At 42.3% G+C, this 17,446-nt stretch overlaps 2 protein-coding genes across 9 annotated transcripts in view; one reads left to right on the top strand and one right to left on the bottom strand.

Moving 5' to 3' along the window:
• SIK2 (salt inducible kinase 2) overlaps window positions 1-17,446 on the top strand; it is a 113,065-nt gene that overhangs the window by 82,990 nt on the left and 12,629 nt on the right. For 6 of the 7 annotated variants that reach the window (XM_037882116.2, XM_037882117.2, XM_037882118.1 and 3 more), the window contains 4 exons: window positions 93-216; window positions 1,133-1,353; window positions 2,987-3,139; window positions 9,416-9,574. In XM_037882116.2, the coding sequence (XP_037738044.1) occupies window positions 93-216; window positions 1,133-1,353; window positions 2,987-3,139; window positions 9,416-9,574 (657 nt within the window). The remainder of the gene's footprint in view (window positions 1-92; window positions 217-1,132; window positions 1,354-2,986; window positions 3,140-9,415; window positions 9,575-17,446) is intronic. The other variant, XM_043534064.1, reaches the window with a different exon arrangement.
• ALG9 (ALG9 alpha-1,2-mannosyltransferase) overlaps window positions 10,634-17,446 on the bottom strand; it is a 122,799-nt gene continuing 115,986 nt past the window's right edge. The window contains exons 16-17 of one of the 2 annotated variants that reach the window (XR_006287021.1): window positions 11,751-11,891; window positions 10,634-11,652 (exon numbers count right to left, since the gene is read on the bottom strand). Coding sequence is in view for 1 of the 2 variants with exons in the window: in XM_043534059.1 (XP_043389994.1) it covers window positions 11,817-11,891 (75 nt within the window). In the remaining variant the exon portion in view is untranslated. Of the gene's footprint in view, window positions 11,892-17,446 lie in introns of both variants that reach the window. The other variant, XM_043534059.1, reaches the window with a different exon arrangement.

Here is a 17,446-nt window from a genome sequence, read left to right on the forward strand (position 1 = left end):
AGGATAGCCTGTGGTTTCACAAGTAAATCTCAGAGCAAAGAGTACTTGTGTGCATCTGAAAGGTAAAAGCAGGAATGTTCTCTGTCTTGCAGAGCATGGGTGTAGTTCTTTATGTCCTAGTCTGTGGAGCGTTACCTTTCGATGGACCTACACTCCCTATTCTGAGACAACGGGTTCTGGAAGGAAGGTTCAGGATCCCCTATTTCATGTCAGAAGGTAATATATTTTGCCTTATGCTTTGGGGATTTTAAGCTCTAATTAAATTAAAATCTTAAACTGCAGATGGTGGACAACTGAGTCATTAATGAGCAATGAATATGATTGTAAATGAAGAGGAGTGTCCCACTTCCTACCTCTGATTAGAAACAGAAAAAAATTCACAGATTCAAACAGCAAGTAGTTTTCATTCTCCAAGACAACAAAACAAACATTCATTTTAGTTTGGAAAGCAAATGCAGGGAAAACAAAATCATCATTTTAGCGTAATGCAGATTGGTTTTCCTGTTTTCTTTGACTGCATCTTTTAAACAAAAGCAAAAAAACAAACACCCCACGAAAAGCCCAACCACGTAACCAACTCATACGCCTGGGTGTCAGTCTTATATATTTGGCACACCCAGTTGTTGTTGTTGTTGTTGTAAGACTATGAGATCTTTTCCTAGTTTGATTGATCCAGTTGTTGGGTCTTGCTCGGTCAATCCTGATCATAAACAATGAGGAAATGTTTGATAGCGTAATCCCAAAACCGATGATGCGGGTATTGGCCTGCAGGCGGGGAAGAAGTTGCCAATAGTCTAGTCTAAATTAAAGGGATGCTGTGTTTTGAACATATCAAGTGGCTTCATAAGCGTTAAATGTTGGGAGATGTTTAGAATTAATGACACCCCTCCCCAGACAGCACATTCTTTAAATGAGTTGATTTTTTTTCTTGGTGTGAACTGAAGTCTTAGCTCAAAAGATTATTTTAACTTTCAGGAAATTTATTTAGCACAAAAATTAGGTAGCAACTAGGACAGTTTCCTGTTGTTGCTCTTCATCAGTAGGTGTCAGATTAATACAGTGTGTGCACTGTAGCCTCTTTGCTAGGAGTTCGTAGCATGTTTCCTTTTTTACTTTATTTTTATCCCAACAGAGTGTGAGCACCTGATCAGGAGAATGCTGGTCCTAGACCCATCCAAGAGATTGACAATTGCTCAGATTAAGGAGCATAAATGGATGCTAATAGAAGTTCCTGTGCAGAGACCCATTCTCTATCCACAAGGACAGGAGAACGAGCCTTCCATTGGAGAGTATAATGAGCAGGTTTTGCGGCTGATGCACAGCCTTGGAATAGACCAACAGAAAACCATTGAGGTAAAATATACCTTCCACAGAGATATAACCCCAGAATGAGCCCATTCACTGTCCTGCTTTATTAAATCTAGATTTTACCTGAGTGTCTCTCATAACATTCTTTTTGTTACTCTTGCAACAAAGTCAAGCTGCTGTTGTATTATCAGTTGCACAGACCCTTGCAAGGGAAGGCAAGTTACAGAAAATATGCTCCAGCTTCTGGAAGGTTTAAAAATCTTGCCGTTCACAACAACTGCTCTAGCCAACTTTGGCCCCAATTCTTTGTAACTGATTAATAAAAGAGATCAGAGGAATGAGGATGTCTCTGATACCTGGAAAAGTTCTCTTGAATGCGATGGGCTTATCAGTGAGCTGGGCTTCTGTTGTGCAGATACTGCCAGTCATAGCAAAATGCGTGGGGCTTATGTAAAAAGTGGGACCTGGGGAAAAAATCACCAAATTAACTTTCATTTGTGCTGGGAATCATAACTGGACCCCCTGGCTCCAGAGGGAAAGGTTAATGAATTCACTCCATGTATCCCAGGGCCTCCAGAACTGGAGGTGGTTCTTTTATTAATTATTGGTTGTTGTTTTTATTTGAGTGCACTTGCAAACATTTGGGGTTGCAATTTGTTATAGTGGATCATAGAGCAAACTGAAATGCCTGTGAATAATTCCTGTGGGACTTTCTGAGGCTGCAAAGCTTGTAAAGTGATAGCTCTGTAAGATCCCCTGTTGGGATGCGGAAGCTTGCCACTTATAAACCAACCCCCTCCCCTCCTTCCCCCCCCTCCCCCCCCCCCCATTTCTAGAGCTCTGTGTTGACAGTAAAGCTGATTCTTAGGCAGAAAAACAAAGCAAAGGAGCTGTGCTGGTTTCTGCTTCATCAGATTCACAGGGTGTTATTGGGGAAAGCATCATGTGGCATATGGAGAGGGGCAAAATAATTTGGTTTTATGCTTCTGAAAGGGTGGGGATGTGAAATTCAGAGGAGAGTAAAAGGAAGCGTAAGAGCAGCAAGCATTGACTGTCTTTCTCTCTTGGATTCCAAATCGTGCCTCTTACCAGAAATAAATGCTCAAAAGACTCCCTCAGGACTCAGCATGATCATTTCCTTAGAATGGCTGGTATTTTTAGTAAGTGTGGAGGCTGCACTATTAACACTTCTTGCCAGAAAGGGCTGAATGTGTGCACAGGCACTCCAGGGATCAATTCCCCAGTGCTGGTGTGGATTTGGAGTAGCCTACCTCTTGTAAGTGAGATCATGGAGCTTGCTCTCTTCAGATGGCTAAGAGCCAGTCTTAGAGGGCTCAGAAAGGCATTTGGGTTACAGACACCAACTATCACTGCAGATAGGCACACAGTGAGCACTAACTCTGGAAGCAGGCTTCCACATGCAGCTGCAGCGACTTGGTCTTTTTAACTTAACAGAACCATTGAGCCTCAAGAGGCTGACACTCTCTGCTTTGCCATTCTGGCTTGAAACTTTCTCTCATCTGATTGGTTTCCAGATTGACACTTGCTTGAGACCCCCTCCCCCTTTAAGCGTTTTGTTTTGTTTTTGATAAAAGTGTGATTTTTCTCCTAGCTCCTTATTTTGTGGTTTTGGAGAATGGAGGGTTGGCTGCATTTAGACACTTGTTTCTCTTTTCAGTCTCTGCAGAACAAGAGTTATAACCACTTTGCTGCTATCTATTACCTGTTAGTGGAGAGACTCAAATCACATCGGAGTAGCTTCCCTGTGGAGCAGAGACTTGATGCTCGTCAGCGTCGGCCAAGCACCATTGCTGAACAAACAGTCGCCAAGGTAACTCCTAATTCCAGGCAGAGATGGGACTGATCACTGCACAAAATGTTCTTGTTTCAGAAAGCGCTTGTTCCTAGATAGCTCTGTGTCAGAGGATCCTTCGCTTTCCTGTGTCTTCAGAATCCCAAGCTTTTCGGTGTTGCTCTGGGCAGAGTGCTTTGCATTTGTTCTGTTCAGTACCATCATATGACAAGACAGTTGTTTGTGACTCATCCTGTTGAGAGTTGTGGGTCTTGTCAAATCATGTGAGACACTAGGTACCAATTGTCTGTATGTCTGCCTAAGCAATGGGATGAGAACCCTTGGAAACTGGCCAATTCCCAAGTGGCTGGCTAATTTTCCTATTTCATTTTGTGAGCACTAGGGTCACTGTGCTTGGAGAGGGCATGTGGTCACTGAGAAGCCAGAGTGGATCAGAACTACTCCCTGCAATGAATCACCCCAGCTTCATGGTCTGTGCACACACACTGAGTTGTCCTTCTTGGTGAAGGATCTTGCCTCCTACCTCAGGTGAACAAAGCAGAGGCTGTTGGCTCAGAGCAGCAGCAAATTGGACATGGCCTGACTTTGCACTCTGAGGCTGAAGCTAACAAAGATGATTTCACTTGTCCTCAGGGACAGGGAGTTTTATCGTTAAGCCCCAGTTCATTGCTTGAGTAGTTCTGTTTCACCCTCAACATTCCTGGACAGCTTTTAGGGGGCATACAAATGAAAAGTGTGCTGTTGCACAACTTTAATGGAATGTTTCTGCTTTTCTGAGGATTTGGCATTCTTTGCTGTCAGTAACTGATGTTTCATAGAATCATAGAATATCAGGGTTGGAAGGGACCTCAGGAGGTCATCTAGTCCAACCCCCGGCTCAAAGCAGGACCAATCCCCAACTAAATCATCCCAGCCAGGGCTTTGTCAAGCCTGACCTTAAAAATATCTAAGGAAGGAGGTTCCACCACCTCCCTAGGTAACACATTCCAGTGTTTCACCACCCTCCTAGTGAAAAAGTTTTTCCTAATATCCAACCTAAACCTCCCCCACTGCAACTTGAGACCATTACTCCTTGTTCTGTCATCAGCTACCACTGAGAACAGTCTCGATCCATCCTCTTTGGAACCCCCTTTCAGGTAGTTGAAAGCAGGTATCAAATCCCCCCCTCATTCTTCTCTTCCGCAGACTAAACAATCCCAGTTCCCTCAGCCTCTCCTCATAAGTCATGTGTTCCAGTCCCCTAATCATTTTTGTTGCCCTCCGCTGGACTCGTTCCAATTTTTCCACATCCTTCTTGTAGTGTGGGGCCCAAAACTGGACACAGTACTCCAGATGAGGCCTCACCAATGTCAAACAGAGGGGAACGATCACGTCCCTCGATCTGCTGGCAATGCCCCTACATATACATCCCAAAATGCCATTGACCTTCTTGGTAACAAGGGCACACTGTTGACTCATATCCAGCTTCTCGTCCACTGTAACCCCTAGGTCCTTTTCTGCAGAACTGCTGCCGAGCCATTCGGTCCCTTGTCTGTAGCGGTGCATGGGATTCTTCCGTCCTAAGTGCAGGACTCTGCACTTGTCCTTGTCCTTGTCCTTGTTGAACCTCATCAGATTTCTTTTGGCCCAATCCTCTCATTTGTCTAGGGCCCTCTGTATCCTATCCCTACCCTCCAGCGTATCTACCTCTCCTCCCAGTTTAGTGTCATCTACAAACTTGCTGAGGGTGCAATCCACACCATCCTCCAGTTTATTTATGAAGATATTGAACAAAACCGGCCCGAGGACCGACCCTTGGGGCACTCCGCTTGATACCGGCTGCCAACTAGACATGGAGCCATTGATCACTACTCCTTGAACCCGACAATCTAGCCAACTTTCTATTCCCCTTATAGTCCATTCATCCAGCCATACTTCTTTAACTTGCTGGCAAGAATACTGTGGGAGACCGTGTCAAAAGCTTCGCTAAAGTTAAGGAACAACACGTCCACCACTTTTCCCTCATCCACAGAGCCAGTTATCTCGTCACAGAAGGCAATTAGATTAGTCAGGCATGACTTGCCCTTGGTGAATCCATGCTGACTGTTCCTGATCACTTTCCTCTCCTCTAAGTGCTTCAGAATTGATTCCTTGAGGACCTGCTCCATGATTTTTCCGGGGACTGAGGTGAGGCTGACTGGCCTGTAATTCCCAGGATCCTCCTCCTTCCCTTTTTCAAAGATGGGCACTACATTATCCTTTTTCCAGTCGTCCGGGACTTCCCCCAATCGCCATGAGTTTTCAAAGATAATGGCCAATGGCTCTGCAATCACATCCGCCAACTCCTTTAGCACTCTCGGGTGCAGCGCATCCGGCCCCATGGACTTGTGCTCGTCCAGCTTTTCTAAATAGTCCCGAACCACTTCTTTCTCTACAGAGGGCTGGTCACCTCCTCCCCATGCTGTGCTGCCCAGTGCAGTAGTCTGGGAGCTGACCTTGTTTGTGAAGACAGAGGCAAAAAAAGCATTGAGTTCATTAGCTTTTTCCACTTCCTCTGTCACTAGGTTGCCTCCCTCATTCAGTAAGGGGCCCACGCTTTCCTTGACTTTCTTCTTGTTGCTAACATACCTGAAGAAACCCTTCTTGTTACTCTTAACATCTCTTGCTAGCTGAAACTCCAGGTGTGATTTGGCCTTCCTGATTTCACTCCTGCATGCCCGAGCAATATTTTTATACTCTTCCCTGGTCATTTGTCCAATCTTCCACTTCTTGTAAGCTTCTTTTTTGTGTTTAAGATCAGCAAGGATTTCACTGTCAAGCCAAGCTGGTCGCCTACCATATTTCCTATTCTTTCTACACATCGGGATGGTTTGTCCCTGTAACCTCAATAAGGATTCTTTAAAATACAGCCAGCTCTTGTGGACTCCTTTCCCCCTCATGTTATTCTCCCAGGGGATCCTGCCCATCAGTTCCCTAAGGGAGTCAGAGTCTGCTTTTCTGAAGTCCAGGGTCCGTATGTTTGTCTTTCTCCATCAACTCAACTGTGCTGCAGACTTCTCTGTGCTCCAAGTACCTTGAATGTAATCTGCAAATGAGCAGCTGAACTTCTTACAGGGGATTATTTAGAGATGAGTGAAAGGAATTTATGTTAGGATGGGGGGCTGATGGTCAGCACACTCTGTTCAGTGCTCTTACACACACAGTCTCTCAGGACCCTTTGAAAATTAACCCTAACTTTCCCCACTGCTTTTCTTGAGCTATGCATTATATTTGCACTTAAGTCTGGAGAAGAAGTGAGGTCATTCCCAAAACAAATCTCTAGGGTTGGTCTGCCTGATCTAGTTATCTAAGGTACCTATTCATTGTGATATCTAAGCAGCAGATATCATTGTCTTCATATACTTAGTGCCTCAAGGGTGTGTATACCTGTCACTAAATACAAATGTTTCTGCTGAGCCCAGCATGAGGATCTCCTGAGATGCATGTGGTCAGGAGTCTAGTTTTACTAGCAATCCCGTAGCACAGGTGGCTGAGTACTGTAAATAACTCCTTTGAGGTTTTCCAGCACCTTTGTGTGAGTAGACCCAGTATGACTACTAACTAATAGATTTGAGTCTCAAAGATGTCACATGCATTTTATCAACACTCACAAGAACAGCATCTCGGAGCTTACTGCTCAGACACTGGCCTCTACATTCCAGGAGGCTGTCTACTCAGTATCTTCTTCAGTTATGCATCCAAAACTGATGGATTCAGTACAGGCTCTGGGGCACTCTTGCCATTTGTCACTTTATTCCCTAGTTACTTTCTCCAAACAGAAAGGTCATGTACAGTTTATCGTGTTTTGTTCCAATAATTCTCTTAGAGTTCCTTTTACATGCTCTCCGATTGTCTCATTAAAGTGCAAAAATATTGCCTGGATTCTATTTTCCATTAATGCCTAACTGAAAACATGAGAGGCATGGCCCTATTAAAATAATTGACCTAAGATGACTCATACAGTCAAGTTTTAATGGTATTGAATATATATATTGTGTCAAGTTGCTGGTCCCTTCTGTATGCTGAGTGCCGCTGTGTCTAGATGTGTCTGCATCTAGGCTACCAGGCTTCTTGCATTACTCTTTTCCAGGAGGACTCAGAGCAGTGATCGTGCTTTGGGGGTTAATTGTAAGACATTTTGTTTGTTTTGCATTCTCCTGAAGTGGAAGGTAGAATCTGTATCTGCTCTGAAAACACAGATCAGACACCGCTAACCCAAATGGACACATTTGCAAATCACGTGATGGTCTGAAAGTCATTCAGGCTGTTGAGGAGATCTCAGGGACACAAATGATTGATGCTCGCTGTGACTATGCTAGGGAATTTCACTAATATTCCCACCGATGCTACCACTTGTTCAGCTGTAGATAGGGGAGCCCTGGGGTAGAAAAGGCTGTGCAGGCTTTCTAGCCTTTTGACTAGCCTGTCAACATGTTGATAGTAAAATATCAGAAGCTACTAGAGCCTTGTTTACACTTGGGATCGCCATTATATCTGAGTCTGTTTAATATTTTTGTATGGAACTTTGTTTTTGTAACCACTTTATTTGGTTGCTCAGCCCATGCAGGTGTAGTTACTTGATCATTCTGGGCCTGTGTTACACATGGAAGCACATAACCAGGCCTGACTATGATGATGATAGTGGCACAAATTTTTTCCCCCCAGACCTGGCTGACTGTGGGAGAGCTGCCTCTAGTCATGGTCCTTTAGTGACAGTGGAGGAATTTAGTCCACATAGCTATGATTCTGCTTTGAGGTGCCTTCTCATTTCAATGTGTTGCAATATGGTATGCCCAGTTCCCATGAAAACTAACCCTCAGTTGCTTACTGAGGCAGAATATGTTACCTTAGATCAGGTAACGTGCTTAAATTCAGTTCGCATCCATGGCATTCGGTATACCCCATGAGTCACACCAATCTCAGCCATGGCATTAGTCCCCTTATAAAGAGAATCCCCACTTTGATTTTGCCATTTGTCTGAGGATTTCAAGGGGGGCGGGTGGGGGAATTCTGGCCCCAGTGAAGTTAATGGCAAAACTCTCATTGACTTGAGTGCACCCAGAATTTCACCCCAGATACTCTGAGAAGTTGTTTCTTTTATCTCTTCCAGGCTGGACTCTGTGAATTTCCCACACAAAATTGCATACTCCCACATAGATCTTATTTTAAATTATTTTAGGAACAAATTCCATTATAAAAAAATCTGGTCAACCTGTAACTATGAGGCATCAGCTGAGATGGTGGAGACTGCCAGAGAAAAAAAGAAAAATCACAGAATAACCCCTTCATGTCTTTAGTATGAAGCAGTCCTCTGTTTTATTACTACAGTTACCTAATGTTTGCATAGGTGCAGTGTCTTGGGCAGAAAGATAGTCTCTGTCCTCTATATCCTTACTATATTCAATTTTATGCAGCATTATAATATAGATCAGTGCAGTTTGATTTTCACAGACAGGTTGTGTGGACCCTCAGCTCTTTTGTTCCAGTCCATTTTCATGTAACTGTCAGTTTCCCTGGTTTCACCACATTTGCCTGGAGTTTGGTGCCCCGTTGCTTTCAATACTATGTTTTCCAGGAGATAATTCCTGTCTAAAGGTGCCTGACTTCACAGCTGAATCCTTCCCATTCCTTTCTATGTCTTGTTCCCCAGGGGGTCAGCAGGTGGGATGATCTTTAGACAGTCACAAACAGCTTAAAATAGGCATTTGCCTCATTTTAACACAGATTTCTTATACAAATAAAGCTTTTTAAACGAGACTTTAAAACATTTATCAGTTCATGACAGAGAAAAGGAACCATGAAAAGGATTTGTGGAACATGGAAAGCATGAGCAGTTTGGAGCATCTGCAGATTCCAAGCAATTTTCTTCTGCCATCTTTGAAGAGATGCTATTTGTTCAGAAACGTAAACCTTTCTATTTACTAAATGAACTCTGAAGTCTAAGCCTGCAAGGCTATGTTTCTGTATGAAGAACTAGGCAGTAAATCTCACCCACAACCTTTGAGCGGGACTATGTTTTTAATGTTAATGACACTTGTATGCCAATGACCTTGAAGGAATTTAGCTCAAGCATCTCTCTCCCTTTATCCAACATGACAAAAGCCTGACTAGTACCAAGGCTTCCTCCTTATCATGCAGCGATAAGCAGAAATATCTACACTCCTCAGGGGAGCCCTGATACACTACCAGGTTTTGAATTTGCAATTATCTTTGTATTTTCATTGTTCATGATTCCTTTTTTGCCCTAAGACTGTTTGGTTTTATTATATCTCATAGACACAAGCTGCAGTGCCCCCAGTGAACCTGCGTTCACAGAATGTAAGGCTGCTGAGGTCTCCGGGCCTCCCACCAGCTCCAGAAGCCTTCTCCTTTCCCGCATCCAGCTGCCATGTCGAGTCAGCATTCATGGAGGAAGAGAGAGTTGATACCCCAAAGGTACATCTTATAAATTACCTCTCTTTCAATGTCACTAAAGCTTTGGGGGGCTGGTACTGTTAAATTATTGCCTGAAAGTAGCATTTGATACCAGAATGATCTGCACCTTTTCGTTAGTTAATTGAAAGACCAGCACATTGGCTTTTAGGGCATGTCTGTTTTCAAGTACAGAACCCCTAAGAGAACAGGGCCAGATTCTCAGCTTTTAGAAGGTGGTGTCACTCCACTGACTTCATTGGATCAACCCTGATTCCTGCCATCTGGGCTTACTGAAAGCTATATAGTCTTGAGTGGGATAACCCTCCCTCTGCCCTCTCCAATATATCTACTCTCCCTATTTGCCTCTGTGAGGCATTTAAAAGCAAAACTTATTCATCCTATCTTTGTATGGGTGATTTGGGGAAGACTGATTAGTCAGAGGGCAGGTAAGGCAGTCAGAGTGCACGATGAATTCCTTTATCAGATGTTACCTCCACATGTATTATAAATGTGCATATGTCACACATAAATACCCATACCACATATATGTATGTGAGAAACGTGACCAGTTCTAGAGACAAGATACAGGTATTCATCATCCACCTTTGACAGTTTTACCTGTCCTGTGTCCTTTAATCTGGCTCCCAGGGGTTTTAGTCTCACATTCAAAACCCACTGAGTTGCCATGCTTTTTTGTTTGTTTGTTTTTAAACAAATCAATCTCCATAGATTTTTTTTTTCCCTCCACAAAAGTAAAAATTGCCCTGAGGACAGTTGCTCAGGCAGGCATTTTGCTTGTGCAGTTGACTTATGCATAGATGTATCTTTCTCTCCAGCTTAACACAGTGTAAAAATGGGCAATTGGATGCTGCTCAGACTTCCCAAAAACCCACTGTTGTGCCAAGTCCAACATGAGAAACTTTTAGTTGAAAGTGAGGTGTTTTCTTTTTTTTTTCCAGAAATGTAGATATTTGAGAACATGGAGCCTTAACCATAAGCTTGCATTACCAGCTAAAGCTATTAGAATTTCAGTCTTCTCCCTGCCTTATGAAATACAGGAAAATTGGCAGACACAGGCACTTCAGTTTAAATAGAGTATTTATTAATTTTTTACTGTAGTCCATTTCTTTAACAGTAAATAGCCAGCAGGGACATTCATACTGACAGAAAGTATTAGCAAACTGCTGTGTCTCAACGGGATTACAGCTGATCCTCTCAGCAAGGCCATTTCTGTAACTAGAATTGTATATAAAATCTGCTCTGGAGACCATTTAATGGGTTTTGTTTCCTGCAATCAGACTGGAAGATTGTGTAGGCTGCCTGCACCTCCACAGTTAAGACTTAACTGAACTTTGCTAATACAGTTTGACAATTCCACAGCTATACGCATGTACAGTTACAGCTTAACTCTCTGAAGGGAGCAACAGCAAGTTTGATGTATATTGCCATCAACCTATGTGTCTGTGGCAATACTTTGTAGGGAGGCTGAAAGATGTGAACTGGCAGCATGGAGAAAACTCGAGTTTGTCGTCAGACTGAATTGTTCAAAAATGTGTTTATTCACACACTAACGTTGGCATTCGCACGTTTGTTACCACATTAGAAGTTTAATCTTGGCATTTTATATGCTGATTCAAACCATGTTTTTTAGTCCCTACTTGCCAGTTTGAAGGATTTCTTATTTGTTGATGGTTAGATGTTGACAGTAGTACAGTACTTTGGACCTTTTTCACGTCAGTGATTTGACTAGCTCTGTGTGTGTGGTCCCTTTGCAGAGGAAAAGCTACGGATTCACTTTAAAGCAAATGGCCATCAAATCACAAGACTTAAAAGAAGCAGCCTTTGAAAATGAAAATCTCTCTTGCATCACCCTTCAGGTTTTTTGGTTTTTTAAATAAATGCCGCTTGAACAGAATAGATGAGCACACAGAGTACTTTATACTGCGGAGTCAGATCACACTGACCTGAGAATATTGCAATGGCTAGATATTACAGTCCACGTCCATCAGAGGTTCTCAAACTGTGGTCCATATGCCTCTGGTGGTCTGCAAAGAAACGACTGGCCATGTGGTGTTGGCTCTCCTCATCCATTTCAGCTGCTAAATTGCAATACAAGACAGCAAATATGTTAAATACTTTCCATGTAGGAAACTATTATTGCTACAGGGATATTAAGTGGGAGAAGCAGAGTTTTTACCTTGAAAAGGCAGAAGTGCCAGAGACTGCACAAAATCCACTACAGGGATAGGTGGTAGCATAAAATCTATGTATAGCTGGTCCACAGAATCACAAATAGGAAGGGAGGTGTCTGTGAGATACTCCTAAAATGTGACCCACACTATAGAAAGAAAAAAATTGTCTTAAAATATCAGACTGCAGATCCAGAGCTGTTCTTTATAAATACCAACACATTATACAACAAGCACAAAATATGTATAGGTGTTCATCTCATAAGAATGCTGGAAGTATTTCCCTAGAGCTACATCACACAGGCTGTTTGAAAACATACTGGTTTTCAAAATATTAAAGGACGCTTTATTGTAGATTAACTGTTCTGCAACACATTTTCCCCTAAAACATTTTAAAAAAATCATACAGCAGACCCAAATACCCTTTGTTCATGTTAGAATTCTAACTAGAGAATCCTGCATCGGGGCTGCCAATTCATTAGATTTTTTTTGTGCATTAATTTAGTGTTGATGAAAGTCCGACTAATACCATTAGTCAGCACAACAGGGACTGAAACTGCTGTGTAAACTTCTCTATTATAGCTCTGCCCATGCATCTCAACCCTGCTACTCCACTCCTGCCCCTGATGGCAGTTAGCTAGTTCTGACCTGCAGCAGCCTTAGTCTGCCAATGCATGTTAAAAATGGAGGAACAGAATCCCATATATGAACAGGAGCCAAAACCACATGGTGTAGCGAACAATGGACCCTAACTCGTTTCTCTAGGAGAATCTGAATCTAGATCTCCAGCTTTTTGTTTTGGGGTTTGGGGTTTTTTTGCATTATCTTACTTTGATGGCTCAGTTTTTGTCCCACGTGGAGTTGGAAAAGCTTGAGGTGTTCAAGAAGGGCATAGAAAGCCATTTTCAGTATTCAAGACTTGTTCTGTAAGCACTCTTATAACAATGGAAGTTTAGCTACTAGTTTCTTTCAATAGATTCAGAAATGTATGAAGTGACAGAAAATTACTTGGTAAATATTGAACTTTCTTGTTCAACAGTTCTACTCCCTTTATTCTGAGTCATATCAGCTGACTTTAAACTAAATTGGCACTGTTTTTGTTATTGCTGCTGCAGCACCATAGCTAACTCAGCTAACAGAAGGCAAACTGATTTCTCTTCTGGCTTGTCCAGTGGCAACAGAATGGTTAACTAAGTGTCCATTGCAGAATCTTTACTTTTGATGATGCATTAGCTGGGGGGGAAACAGCTTAATTCTCAGACCCCAGACTGAGTTGGCAGGGCTGAGATATGAAATGCCATCATTTTATTTGCAAACAGACCAGGTTTCTCAGAGTCATTGAGAGGAATGTGAAGCTCACCATGCCATTTTACAATGCTGCTTCTCATGGTATGAAAACCAGCTGAATTCAGGAAAAGCTCTTTGAAACTCTCTCATTCTGTGCCTGACTTGTAACATCAAATCTCATCTATAGCCCTGTGTTAACAAATAAGCTGCCAGAGTCTTCCCAATGATTTGCACTCATCAGTTTGGTACTGGTGTATCCCTGGTTTTGTTCTCTATCCTGATGACAGCATAACAAACATTAAATCCTTATTTATTAAACACATGGGGGGGCGGGGACAAGAAATAGGCACTGCTTGACAGCAAATAGGATGGAGTTTTCAATTGTGTTAGCTTAATTGAGTTAGTGTAATGTAATTGAAAAGCCCTCTTATTGTTCTTTAAGATGTTATTCACCTGAAATAGGGTGGATAACCATAGATTTTTAAAATAAAAAAATTTGGATTTGTTTAATATTTTTTTTAAACCTGATTAAAATGAAATCTGATTTTAATACAAAATATGTTCAGACCTAAACTACTTATCTCTTAAGAGGGTTAAATAAAAAAAATGTGCTGAATCCATGAGCCTCTATCAAAACCTGTGAGCTAAAGGCTGCTTTTCTATATAAGGAAAGAATCGGGGGGGCTTGGTTTCTTAATTTGAGACCAAGCTTTATAAATAGGGCACAATAGGTCACGTGAAGTAATTTAAGAGACTGTCATTTTCAGGAGACTTCGGCAAGTAGGCAACTTAAGTTTCAGTCACTTTCACTTAGGCATATTTGAAAACTTGCCCAGGCTGATCTGAAATAATCAGTTTAATTCACTCACTAGTTAATCTCTATTTAACAAATTGTTTAGTTGTAAATGTGAAACATGTTTTGATAGGAGAAGTTGAAGTACCCAAAACATTTGAGGTAGTTTTGTTTAATAACAATAAACTTTATAGGCTATTTTGTGTTTAATTAAATTCCAGTTCCCATCCTAATGCAGCTTGATGCAAATGATGAGCAAAAAGATAATTATCTAGTAAATAAGCAATAAATCATTCACCGTTTTCAAACATACCTAAATGTACAGCTGATAAGACTGTGAAAATAATAAACTATATAATTGCCTAAATAAATGTACATAGTTATAGTCTACTCTTAGATAGCAAAAATATATACCAAATCTAGTGTAAAGAACATAAGAACGGCCACACTGGGTCAGACCAAAGGTCCATCCAGCCCAGTATCCTGTCTACCGACAGTGGCCACTGCCAGGTGCCCCAGAGGGAGTGAACCTAGCAAGTAATGATCTAGTGATCTCTCTCCTGCCATCCATCTCCACCCTCTGACAAACAGAGGCTAGGGACACCCTTCCTTACCCATCCTGGCTAATAGCCATTAATGGACTTAACCTCCATGAATTGATCCAGTTCTCTTTTAACCCTGTTATAGTCCTAGCCTTCACAACCTCCTCAGGCAAGGAGTTCCACAGTTGACTCTATTTAGTTGTAAATCAACATGTTTCAATGGTTATATCAATCAGTGAGAACGTGCCTCTTTAAAAATACCTGAAGTACAAATGGAAAAGTTTATTAAAATCAGTGATTTAAATTGAGACTTGCCTCTTGGTGATTTAACTAGCTGATTTAAATCAATCCACTCTGGGCTGAATATATTTAGCTGGCCATGTTGTAGTTAGAGAGGTAGCCAAGGCTACAAAGAGCTAGCTAATGTGCTTTCTGTGTTAGCCTGGATCCTACATAAGCATTGAGAGCTTTTCAGTTTTGGTCAGCTAACTCAGTTGAAAGCCACAAACTTTACCTGTCAAGACAGGGCCGAAGGGCCCAGCATTTTGCCTTCAGTGCAGATTTAACTGCTGGAGGTTGTGTGCTAGTAATGCATCTAGCAAGGCCTCCGGTGTCACTAATGCTTTTCTGTTTTGAGGCTGATTTATCTATCATGCATCCTCTACCCCCGCAAAAACAGTGGCAGGAATCAGCTGCATCCTTGCATTTGACATTGCTATCTGACTCCTCAGAGGCCCCACTACTCGCGGTTAAACTCAGGGAGAAGGCACACAGAGACTGGTCATTTGTTATCTTTTCTCTTGTGTTTAATAACTAGGAAGTTATGCTAGTTATACAGAATGGCCAACTGAATTCCAGTGTGTAGTGGGAACGTCTGCACTATGCTAATGCTGGTTAGCTCAGGACCATGTGCAAAGCTTTCATTCAAGTTTATAGCATTGCAAGGAAAACTCAGGCAACAGGGATGACCTTCCCCATATTATTGTACAAATGACTACAGCTGGGGACATTTAAATGTTTCCTATCAAACAGAAGCAGTGCTGCTGCCGCATGGCATTGGCATCTCACTGACTGCTGAACTGTTCCGTTACTGTCACAAAATTACACTAGTTCAGTATTAAATCGCACCAGCGGGGAATGCATACAAAAGCCCCTTCTTGTAATGCAGTCACCCATTAGACTCTTCAGTCAGGACTGGGGAGAGACACTAGCGATCCCTGTATTTAAAAAAAGCAACCCATGAAATCAGTCTCTGGCAATGATGGCCCTTGTAGTTAGTGCTATGCACTGCCATGCCAGAAAATAGTCCCAGTCTCATTCCTTGGGTCAGCAGAAGCACCTCATATCACCCAGTGATCCCCAAATGACTAAGGAGCAGCTCTCATGGACTTCAGAGGGCATCCTGCCCTGTCCATGATCAGAAAGAAGGTGCTCACAACTTGGTGGCTTGCAGGAATGGTGTGAAGGAGAGTACAGGGATTCCACAGATTCAGAAATAACCTGTTTCTGGCACCAAGCTGCTTGCTCAAGTGGGTTTTAAAACAGGTTGGAAATGTTATGCAGGAAACTCGAGAGTTTATGAACAGGGGGAAGTTTAAGAATTAAATTGCAAAAGATATCAGGAAGTGTCCAGAATAAAACTGAATCCAAATTTACTCTAGGTAAAGCCTGAATGCATTCTTCCCCTTCCAAGTTTATCCCTAGAAATATCCATCATTTAGCATCGTGCAGCTGTGGAGGTGATGAACAGACAACGCCAGCTGTCCATGGGTATCACCCCAAAACGTGACTCAGCTTCTATGCAAGCAGGACTGGATAAACTAGAGAATTTCAGTTTTACCCTGAAGTCTCCTTTCTATGAGTCCAGGAAGCATGGAAATTAAGTGACTTTCTCAGAAACCTATAGAGATTTCTTTTAGTCCACCAGGCAGTCATTTCTCATCTGGAGGGCTTTGTGGATCCTCCATCTGGGCATAGCTGAATGCCTGCCCTTTCCCTGGGTCTGGTAATCATCTGGCTTATGCGGTGCTCCCCACTCTAACCCTTATCCAGGTATAGACATTACATTCCAAGACTAGGTAGTGAAAACTGACTGGGTTTTCACTAGAAAGCAAAGTCCACAGAGATGTGTGGGCAGTTGGCCCAACCCCCAAACAGCTCAGCAGTTATCTAATTATGAAGTTAATCTGATAAAACTAAACTCTGTAGAGAACTGTACACCATTTTGTAAAACTGCAACTGCTTAAATGTCGGGGGATTAGTGAAGAGTGGGGAGATAATTATCTGGTTGGAGGGACTCAAAATGAAAATGCAGAAGAGAGGAAAATTCAGGAGCAGAGTACCTTCTAGGCAATGGTTGGAAAGCTCCCTCTGAAGGGTTTGGAGAAGATTTACCGCACTGTATGTAATAAAGGTAAAAGCATAATATTAACTGTTCAGTATTAGACAGGAAAAGAGGATTAAATTATTTCTCCTAAAACCTTCTTAAACCAAGAATGAGGAAATGTTATTAGATGATCCATGAAATGTCAAACCCAAGGATGCCTCTTTATTCTTTCATCTTTTGTCCCTACTGAGCAAGACCAAGGATGGGTTCCTGAACTACACTTGACAACTATACCCTAGCCATCTTAGGCATCAGAATAATAGCAAACACAATTTATGGGGAGCCACATCTGAATGGTAGAAATCCAAGAGCCTTAGGGCTTGTCTACATGGTGCGTTAGTCCATACTAGGGGTGTGAAGTCTAGTATGCACTACTGGTGCACTGCACACTTAGTGGTGCATGTGGATCCTGCTGGTGTGCCCTAAAAGTTCCCTAGGGAGCATTAATGTAATACTGTTTGAAACAGGACCACATCAGATGGCTTGAAAGGGACTGCTCTGGGGGACCACTCTGAGGTGGTCTTTATATCATACTGGATATCTTGCACAGGGTGGATTGAGTTAAATCATCCTGCAGTCAAGGCAGAACGAAGTAATAACTAGAGCACTTCTGACAGGTGTTTGTCCAACCTGTTAAAAACCTCCACTGAAAGAGATTCCACAACTTCCCTAGGCAATTTGTTCCAGTGCTTAACT

The sequence above is a fragment of the Chelonia mydas genome, chromosome 22 (assembly GCF_015237465.2).
Source record: "Chelonia mydas isolate rCheMyd1 chromosome 22, rCheMyd1.pri.v2, whole genome shotgun sequence".
Classification (NCBI taxonomy): Eukaryota; Metazoa; Chordata; order Testudines; family Cheloniidae; genus Chelonia; species Chelonia mydas.